At 35.6% G+C, this 10,838-nt stretch overlaps 1 protein-coding gene and 1 long non-coding RNA gene across 3 annotated transcripts; one reads left to right on the top strand and one right to left on the bottom strand.

The window, feature by feature from the left end:
• The first annotated feature begins 310 nt into the window (after positions 1–310).
• LOC118644790 lies at positions 311–7,261 on the top strand. The gene is made up of 2 exons (XR_004962568.1): positions 311–1,832; positions 2,114–7,261. It is a non-coding gene; the product is annotated as an uncharacterized LOC118644790 (long non-coding RNA).
• On the bottom strand, positions 6,534–10,301 carry LOC105835113 (isocitrate dehydrogenase [NADP] cytoplasmic). Of its 2 annotated transcripts, XM_012678109.3 has the most exons (3): positions 9,640–10,299; positions 9,358–9,531; positions 6,534–8,865 (listed from the first exon to the last, which is right to left on the bottom strand). In XM_012678109.3, the coding sequence occupies exons 2-3, from the start codon at positions 9,370–9,372 to the stop codon at positions 7,654–7,656; spliced, it is 1,227 nt and encodes a 408-aa protein (XP_012533563.1). In that variant the 5' UTR covers positions 9,373–9,531; positions 9,640–10,299; the 3' UTR covers positions 6,534–7,653. The 2 variants fall into 2 exon arrangements, with proteins under 2 accessions (XP_012533563.1, XP_012533562.1); XM_012678108.3 differs by having other exon boundaries at positions 9,358–10,301.
• Positions 10,302–10,838: the final 537 nt, after the last annotated feature.

Below are 10,838 nucleotides of genomic sequence, written 5' to 3'. Positions count from 1 at the left end.
GAGAACGATCCATCTTAGTCCCTTCTGTTCTCGTCTCGGAGACCGTTCCGTCCTTATTCTAGCTACATCCCCTTAATTATTACTTTCATCCTCTCTTCCGTCTCGAGATTATCTACGAGGGGCTACCATTCTCTCTCAGTCACGTTTCTTATCGTTCGCGGTATTATTATACCGCTAATTGTCTCTAACTTCCTCGCGAACTCGCTGGCACGCAGACGGGAGCTCGTCTCCTCGTTCGCCGTTGCTGCTTTTCTCAGAATCGTTTACTTTCCTGTCCCGGAAAATGGAATCACGGTCTCAGTTCGCCTCGATGTTTCTCGGCGAGCCGAGAGCGGATCCTCGGAGCCGCAGATGTGTCGAGTCGACATGCTCGATATATCTGTTTCCTCTGCCGGGGCGGAGCAATGCGCGCTCGTATACAGGGTGTCCCAGGCGTTCGATCGATTTTGGCTAAACTGATTTTATTTCTGTCATTAATATAATTCAAACTTTTTTAAATTGCCGCTGGCGATGATTAACAATAATGATGGGATTAATTTTGGGTTGAATTAACTGATGGCAAATTTTATTCAGATGGTTGAACAGTTACTAACTTTTATTAAAAGTTACTGTCGTTATAATTATTTCTTTATTATTATTTTCAGGTTTACAAATATCTCACGCGATTAAATACCCGAAATAAGTAATTGGGGGTGTGGCATATCACTCGCACACCTACATCCACAATTATTTCGCGAGTAATTTCATCGTACGAGGAACAAAATGTAAAATATGTCATTGTCGTTACGGTATAATTTAACATTTAAAGCGAGACGATTATCGCATAAAACGATTATATAATATGAATTTTACGACGTGCGAAAAAACGAGTAAAAATGCACTATTCTTTATGTTTTAAGACTCAATTGTGGCTTCCGTGTCCGATCGATTTCTATAGCCGTGAAGGTTTCCTGAAATTTCAAAGATAATAAAATTACACTATGTTTTAATTTCTTCCAAATATATACATATATATAAGTTCTAGAAACTTGAAAGTACATGTTTATGAATTTTCAGATATTTTTTGGACCATTTTAAATGGATGCAGAAATGATCGAATGCGAAATATCCGATAATTAAGTTGGTTAATAAGGTATCCTTTTTTTCATATTGTATATAAGTAAGAGTTACAGACGAGAGGGAATTTATATTTTCTTCAAAGGTTATGTAAGATTACATTGCAAAGTTCTCATTCCGTTATTTGGTTCTGTTTTCTCATTTCGGTATCACGTAAACGTGCATACGTCATTGAACGGACGACGCCGTATCGGAAGAGACGACTTTTTCGTGCGAGGCATCATCACGCGAGACGGGCGCGATAACAACGTAAACATGTGCGTGTGTAGAGTAGCAGGACGTTACGCAAACGTATGCCTTTTACCTGCCGAGACGGTCGCGCGTGCCCACGTCGCGCCGCCATTGAGGATACTCTGGAACGAAGCCTGATGCGTATAATGACGAAAAGGAAAAAATAATTCAGAGATTAGGCTAACTCGGAATAAATTTTCGTTACTGTTAAATAGATCCAGAAAAGTGACTGAGGAATACAAATATCATTCACTATTTGATTATACCGATATAAATTTTACATCTTAAATATTAGAATCAAGTATTTAATTACATATAAATTACTGTAATAACATATACATTCCAAATAATGAAATATTTCGAAAATAGACTTTGCAAAATATCTGCCTCAAACTTTGTCATTGGGACATTTTGTAGAAATATAACGGAATCCGTTAACAGAATGGAGGCTGCGTTCCAAAATTCACTGCCACTACTCAGTGATGGTAACTATCTAATAGTATATGTAACGTGAATTATAGATTTCTAATACTGGTAATAACTTTTGAAACGCAATTGTAGTATATAACTGTATTTGATGACTATAGAAATTGAACTAAATCCACAACGCATATTTAAGGGATGTTCTTTTTAGATATCTTTTGTGTGAGAATCCGCTATATCATTATATATTTTAATAACACATTCGCTTCAAATGATTAAAAAATGACGTATAATTTTTCTATTCAATTTCTGCTGATAATCTGCTGTCGAATTATATTTTCAGATCGCCGAACGCAAGTTTAATGGGAATGCAGATGATGCCAATTCATCGCGATATCCTGTTTAAATCTGTTGACAGCATACTGTTAACATACTATTAAAATTCTTCCTCGCTGGGAGTCAATGAAGGTAATCGGGTTAATAAACGAACGTTTAGTCTCGAAAGCCAAATACACAATCAGAGACCAATGTTGAATTATCGTAGTTAAACACAGATTTGATCTGTATTTTACAATCGATATTTGTCTTGTATTAATTTCTGTGTGGAGATCCGCGGAAATAAATTTGGCTAAATTATATAATTTAATGCATGAATTAAGCTACAAAAAACGACGAGGACAGTTTTTTCCAATGACGGAAATCGAAAGTAACAGATACTGGCTGACGTTTGCAACATAAATATGTTAGATTAAATTTTAGATTATTTTATCCACCTGCATTATTTTTCACACTCTGTTTCTGCATCCGTCTGAATAATATCTTTTTCTACTCAATCTGCATGGTGGATAAAAACGAAATGTATCGCAATGATAATAAAGTAACTCACCGACTTGCATGTTTGGTTTACCGTTCGATGATACATATAACGTAGATTAAATGTATCGGATGTACACTGGCGTGCAAAAATATATTAAGTTTTTTTTTTTATATAGATGGATGTAGATAGGTGTTTCCTGTAAGTAGGTAGGTGTGTGTATGTGGATGTGTGTGTGTAAAAGATCAAACGACCATAACTATATATATAATCTATAATACATTTATTTGCACTGAAAAAGAAACTTGAATAATTTTTGCACACCAGTGTATCTGCATATCCGATCGTTATTTTGACGCGACATAAATCGTGACTGTTGCGTAAAAACGTGACTTTACTTTCGCATAATGTACGAATAATTCATAAAAGGTTTCGAAAGGTTGATTAATTCTCCGTGATTAAACTAATCAATGCGAGCACAGACCTTTGTGTCCTATCAAGTCTTACTGACAGTTCTACGTTGAAAAATAACAAGTCACTGTAATACAGACATACCAATTGTTCATTTTAAGAATTAAAATACGCATTAAATAATTGTTCTAAGCTTCTTAAGCAATGACAAAGAAAAATGACCAAAATAAATAATATAAAGTCTTGACACGTAAGGAAATCGGTCCGAAAATATCTCATAGTCATTTGATGCTAGCTGGACAGAGGTGATAGAACACTTCCGGCAACACCACGGAAAGGTGGAAAAATGCTGGCAATTTGTGTACAGAGATCAGATGACTTTATTTTCATGTTTTAAACGCGGCACAAAGCAATAGGCAAAGTGTTTTATCAAGTTTATTAGTAATTGCATATTATTGAAGCGGATTACTTCGATCTTGAATATGAAAATTCAAATTTTACAAAATATTAGTTGGATTTGGAGAAACTAATGTGCACACAAGTTGTTTTGATGATAACATAACAAGTCACTGTGTTAAAATATTCATTTTTTATATTTTATATTTAATACATATTAATTTAATTTTAGGAGGATCTAGAACATTATATCCGCTCATAAAAGAATAGAGTTTTCTAGAATAAATAAATAAAATGAATGAAATAAATGTTAAATATGTTCAAAAATTCTGGCGGTTTATTTGACAAATAATTTTCAAAAGTATGCTGATTCTATGGTCCATACATTTTTATACTAATTCTTATAATAAACTCGCTTGAATGAGTTACAAAATAAAGTTAAATTTAGTATTGAAATAAATTAGAATTGAAGTAATTTAATATTGAAATATTCGTGAGAAAAAAATGTCAAGTAAGTATAAGAAGTTACATAACAGACTTATCTTTTGTTTTCTGCTGTACATTGTAGCTGAAGCACACCGCAGAATACGTAATGTGCATGGCGATAAGCGAAAGAAGTTATCACTTTTAGATCTAACGCTTTTATAAATATTATATCAAAAAGAATTTCCTTTATTTTATAACTTCATCATTGTTTGTTATAAAAATTATTATAAAAATGGAATTGCTTGCATTGACAGCAGCACCAACATACTTGAAAGTTGCCTTTAAAATAAACCATCAGAATTGTTGAACATGTCTAATATTAGATAATAAATACAAAAGTCTTGACTGTTTTTGAAGGAATATTACTCTTATTATAGTATGCTAACATATTGCAGATACTACGGCAAATTATATATTATTGAAAAGATGATGTCAAAAATCTATAAAAATAAAGTTGATGATATTTGTCTTAATCTCAGTGTTATTTTCTATAGGAAAAAGGAATTTAAAGAAAATATATTTGCATGCAATTATCATGTACGAATTTCGAAAAGGAATAAAAATGGTAGATGCTGTAAAATTTTGAAATTTATTATAGGTATTTTTTTACAGCATTCATCATTTCTGTCACATTTGAAACTCATAAATTTCTAATTATAATTTTTTTTTATTTATTTCCGTTAACACAAAATAGCGCGGTAAATAACTTAAATGTTTTACACAAAAAACTTAAATGTTTAAACACAAACTTTTTTTATAGATAGCTTTTTGATGCTATTTTTCCAATATATAATTTATTGTAATATCTGCCAGTGTTGACTAGAACGCTAGAAAAGACCAAGACTTTTGCACTGAGATTGATCATATGAAGATTGACTCACAAGAAAGGTACAGAATTTTGAATCAATAAGATTATATAATTAGATTCTTTGTGCATTTCTAATGCTTAAAAAATTATTATTTTTGTGCATTTTAATCAGTCTTCTTGTTTATTTTAACTGTTGGAGATTATTCTTAACAGCGAGCCGTTATTTCTGACCGTTTCTATTTTTGGGATTAACGTATGTAAGAGGTATATCAATAGTACATCAGAAGTATATATATCTTTAACAAAATATATTCAATATACAAACTATATAGCTCAACTAAGTTAACATTTTCCATCAGATTTAACATGTTTTCAATAGGTAGTCAATAGCTACCTTCAGTCTTTCTAGGTCTCTTTCTGTTCAGTATTTACAGTATTAAGGCAACTTCGATCAAACGGTTAATTTAATCAGCAGTTAATTCAATCACCGAAATCGCTCTTGCGACAATGTCCAATCATTCATCTCTAATCTTCTTTCAAGTGATAAGAAACTAATAAACACCCAGATAGGAAACTTATAATTGTTGCATATGCAGCAGCATAAATCATATTTTTAATCTAAATCTTTAATTGATAATTTATTCAATTATTTATCAAATATTTAGAAATAATATTGAAATAAATAGTATTCTCACTAATTCTACAATTATGCAAGCAAATATTTTAACCATTAATTTTTTAAAGATTGCTACATATTACATAAATTAAATTTAGAATTAATGATTTCAAACATTAGATTTACAATTATGACACAATATGTCATGTATTACATTTTGAAATTAAAATGATGTTAAAATGCTTCGTGCGTTCCTATCTGAGTACATGTTGAATGATAAGAAACTAATAATTCCATTCATATGCTAATGAAATTATAAAAATATTTTAGAAGTTAATCAGAGTTTGGTCAAAGTCATTCCTTAATTTAATCGTTCAAGATCTTTTATTTTAACAGATGAATAGATGATATGAATAGATCGATATATGTAAGATATATAATGTTGATATATGTATATAAGAAACTATTAATTTTATTATCGTGCGTTCTTTTCCACATATTTTGCAGTAATACAAAGATTGAAATCGTTGTGAAGGTCTCGTCCGTAATTGTATAAATTATTCAAATGTCGAAGATAATTATGTTTTTTATCGTTTTTGTTGGAATTACAGCAAAATAAAAGTCGCTATCTCAATGTTTAGCGTAACATTCGTTCATACGATGAACAAAATTAAGTAATCCACGAGTTGATAACTGATAGTATACATAATTAGGAAGCTGTTATGCGCTATGTGATATATCACATACGCTATTCTTAAAAAAAAGCTGTTGAAAAATGTAAGGCTATATTACGGATTCGCAATTTATGTGCATAATATCTTAATAACCTTGAGATAATATATACCTTAAGAATATAGTTAGATCACATAAGAAAATTTAAAAATAAAAAAAAATATCCATATATTCTTACGCAAGGTTTTTATATTTCCCAAGGATTTAGTTTCATCAAATTACGACCATTTAAGGCTAATCTATAATACTTTTGCTTCCTGTTCTTGTCTTTTGCCTTTTTGTAAGCATTTTATCAACAATTGTGTTTTTTGTCACATTTCTTGCTTCTTTCAGAGTTGGTTAATTTTTATCTCGTCAATTTCGATAAAATGTGTGCAAATAAGCAAAAAGATAAAAAGCAAGAAACAGGATGCAAAAAAAAGACATTGTAGATTAGCCCTTAATGTAAAGATTGTAAAGTAATTCACAGGTTATATTAATGTTGAATTATAGTTTCTTTACGTTTAAAAAAATTTATTTAAAAATCTATACAATTGTTTATGTAAATAATTCATTTTCCTTAATCAATGCTAAACCTGTCTGTTCCGTTAAGTTCGTCTATTCGTATAAATTTTAGAAAATTAGAATGCTACGACTGACGATAATTTACACCATCAATTATTTTGCCGAGCTCTAGTCAATATTATCTTGTCTTTTATATCTATTGCATAGCCACGAGAAAAGTATGAGGCAATCAGTTAATGACGTTTTGCGAAACAAGTGGTGTGATCAATGCTTTCAAGATAAAATTGAGCGCGATACGTAGCATGAAACTGAAGATTTAACGTAACTGTCCAACAATCTTATATGCATTAGTAATTATATATAATATATACTCAGAGGTTGCTGTTATCTATATAAAATTATCTAGATAAAGAAATGACTTTTTTTATCTTAGATAAAAGAAATGTTATTTTTGTTGAATTTATTTTAATCAATGTAAAATCAATATTGCACTCTTTTAGCCAAATTCTCATTACTTTAAGTGGAGAGAATTTTTTCTATGTGATAACAATAAATTGCACAAATCAGAAAAAAGTAGCGCAATATAAAAATTGTCCCAAAACCATTAGTGATTCGGAAACTATTACAAGGAACTTTTTATTTGAGTATTGATCCAAGTCAAAAGAGGAACATTTTCTGTTAGAAAAATTTCATTTTCTGTTAGAATTCAATCTAAATATTTAAAGAACTATTTAAAAAAACTCTTATCTTTAAGAAATAAATATTTTTATTTTATTTCTTCGAGAAATAAAGCAACAAAAATATGTAAATATTATTTTCATATCCTATTTTTTTCAGTTTTGCTCAACAGTGATGTTAAAATTATCCACAGATATATAATTTTATCTTTTACCTAAATTTAAAATTAAAATTAAAATATCTTTAGCTTATCTAAAATATATTTACATATAATTTATCTTTATCCAGATAATTTTAAGTTATCTAACCGCAACGCTGAACGCTCATTGAGGCCTGTTTCTTTTTCCCGTAACCACGTAAATATTTCTTTTTCTTTCATTACAATGCAATGACTTAATACTTGGCTTGCAGGCTATATTCTTCATTGTCATTATCTAGTCACGCATTGAGCTGTTTCTTCAGATTCTCTGCAAGCTTGTCCATAAATTCGAACGTTTCAAGATAATCAGTCCTGGTAACGTTGCTCATGCCCTTGATACATATGGCGAGATCCTTGGTGAGATGACCGGCCTCGATGGTGTCGATGCAGACCTTCTCCAGTGTTTCGGCGAAATGCCGAAGGCGCGGGTTGTTATCGAGCTTGGCGCGATGCAGCAGCCCACGGGTCCAGGCAAAAATAGAGGCGATCGGATTAGTAGACGTCTCCTTGCCCTGCTGGTACTGACGGTAGTGACGGGTGACGGTACCGTGGGCAGCCTCGGCCTCGATTGTGCGTCCGTCAGGACATATGAGGACCGAAGTCATCATGCCCAGAGAGCCATAGCCCTGCGCCACCGAGTCCGACTGTACGTCACCGTCGTAGTTCTTGCACGACCACACGAAACCACCATCGGACTTCATGGCATAGGCCACCATGTCATCGATCAACCGGTGCTCATACCATATCTTCTTCGCCTCGAACTGCTCTTTGTACTCCTTGTCGTAGATCTCCTGGAATATGTCCTTGAAGCGGCCGTCGTACTTCTTGAGGATGGTGTTCTTGGTGGAGAGGTACAGCGGGTAGTTGCGCGACAACGCGTACTGGAATGAGCTGTGGGCGAACGCACGTATACTCTCGTCCGTGTTGTACTGGGCCTGGGCGATACCGGGCCCTTTGAACTCGTGAACGGTGTGCTGGATCTTCTCACCGGAGTTGCCGGTCCATGTGATCTCCAGTTTACCCGGGCCCGGCACCACAAAGTCCGTGGCCTTGTACTGATCGGCGTGGGCGTGTCTGCCGATGATGATCGGCTCTTTCCAGCAGACCACCAGGCGTGGTATGTTCTTGCAGATGATTGCCTCGCGGAACACCGTGCCGCCCAGGATGTTCCTGATGGTGCCGTTCGGGCTCTTCCACATCTGCTTCAGCTTGAACTCCTCCACGCGCTTCTCGTCGGGCGTGATGGTCGCGCATTTGATGCCGACGTTGTAACGTTTGATTGCCTCAGCGCATTCCACCGTCACATTGTCGTTCGTGGCATCGCGGTTCTCGATGCCCAAGTCGTACGTATGCAACTCGATATCTAAGTAGGGCAAGATGAGTTTCTCTTTGATCGAATCCCATATGATGCGCGTCATTTCATCGCCGAGAATGTCGACAACCGGGCCTGCCTGTGAGAGTTGCAAAATGTTTACATAATTACTTAAGAACAAGTGCAAGAATATTTTTTAGCGAAATAAAAATTGAAGTTTCTCGTCGCCATTGATAATTAACAGAAAACTAACCAGACTTCTTTACAGACGACCGAACTGGCAAATTTATTAGTAATTAACAATTAAAACAGCTTAAAAAAAATTTTTTACGTTCTTTTTTTTCTATTATATAGTCTTTTTCACATGTACATTTCTTTTAAAATTTAAAAACATCATTTGTGTCAAATTTGGATTCAAATATTTATTTTTAAGTAGAATGTTCCTGATATTTTGTAGTCGACGCTAACGTTTCGCGTAGTTTCAAGCGCAAATAAACAGAAGAACGTACAGTGTAAAGTCCACTTTCCCACGCCCTTTTCCCCGAGACGGTCAAAATCAGGGTTAACACACCCGGTTTGAAATCCCACTCAGACGATACTTTGGAGTAAACTTGGCCGTAGCTTTCATTACCTTTATTTTTGCCATTGTCGCGTACGAGGCGCCGAGAATCTTCGCGAGCTGTCCGAACGACGTTGGGTTTCTTCGCAGCAGCAGGTGGCGACGATGACAATCGGATTCCCGCACGACGACAGACGAGCACGAAAACGACGACGGTGACGCGACACCGTGGTAACAACTGGTCGACTGTAACGAGCGTACAGTCCTTATAAAATGTACGTTCGGCTGGATGACACGGTGGGGCGCAAGCATGGCAGCCTTAAATATGTGTACGTGTGTGTACGTGTCACCCACCTCTCCACCTAGGCGCGTACGTGCCTCTTAATTATTTCCTCCTTCTCGAATGTATTTTCTCTCGCCAGCTGCTTCTCTTTCTACTTTGCGTCACGTCGACACTTGGTGTTTTTCTAAAATCAATTGTTAACGCGACGGTCAGCGCGAATCGTCTAGCCTAGGTCGATCAGCGGGATCGCTGATAAGACGCGCGTTATCTCGCGCGAAGCAAAGTCACATGTTCGTGGCTCTCGGAGTTTGCACTCCGACTCGCGTGAACTCCTGAATTCTCCGCTCGCTCGGATCTCCTCACTCTCGCCTTCTCTCTTTCTGATCGATGCCGGGAACAAACGCGACGTGAAGAACCGATTAACGGACAGAAGCACGCGAGTTTCGTTGCGTCACGTTTTATCAATCCGTATTTTTATGAAGGCTGTATAAGATGCCTCGCTTATCACGTACGTATACTTGTAGTCTTGCGTGTCTACTGATATTGGTTACTGTCGACCTTGACACCCGACCTCGCCGAGGAGAATCCGGAACCGCTTCTCCTCATCGACGCTATTTCGAGACATCTCGAGTACCGGCCGCCGATACAAACGAAAATAAAAGACGATGTGAACACGCGGGTCCGAGTTCTTTTCTTCGAAGTCAAGGCGCGCATTTCTAACTGGAGGCCGCCATATTGCGCGAGAGTATCCTCGGGAAATTTTCACTTGCCGACGTGCCACAGTGCGTGCCGGTTCCAGTTGGCGGCACTTTCATGTCTAGAGTCTAGAGAATAAATCCTCCTATTGGACGTCGCATTCCCCATGTGACGGATAATAAAAACATGCGATTTTGCTATTGTCAATTAAGTTATAAACTTGTAATAAATTTTATCAAACAACCATTCAATATAGTCGATTTTTTCCTTATCCATTAGTACCCAGAGAGAAGCCTGAGAGCGATCACCGCTGCCTTTTTCGTGCTGCCGATATTTTGCAAGGTCTACAATGTCAGCAGGAGTAATGGAGTAATGGAGTAATGAAGTAAGGAATAAGAGTAACAATTGACCAATTAAAAACCGGGAGTAAACGAAATGGGTAAATCTCATTTCATATTTCTTACTTCTTACTCCTACTCCATTATCTGCTACCATTGTAGACCCCGCATTTGAGATCAGCAGCAGCGCCAAACGTGGATGTAAAGCCCTTTTTACATTAATTGCAGTCGCCAGT

This window comes from Monomorium pharaonis, chromosome 3 (genome assembly GCF_013373865.1).
Source record: "Monomorium pharaonis isolate MP-MQ-018 chromosome 3, ASM1337386v2, whole genome shotgun sequence".
In the NCBI taxonomy this organism is placed as follows: domain Eukaryota; kingdom Metazoa; phylum Arthropoda; class Insecta; order Hymenoptera; family Formicidae; genus Monomorium; species Monomorium pharaonis.
This window is presented reverse-complemented; position numbering and strand designations above follow the sequence as displayed.

Excerpts from the sequence above, each read along its gene's own strand:
- LOC105835113 (XM_012678108.3), bottom strand. The coding sequence starts at position 9,597 with ATGCTTGCGCCCCACCGTGTCATCCAGCCGAACGTACATTTTATAAGG. Across the intron at positions 8,866-9,357 it reads CGACAATGGCAAAAATAAAG|GCAGGCCCGGTTGTCGACAT; the intron begins GTAATGAAAGCT and ends CAACTCTCACAG.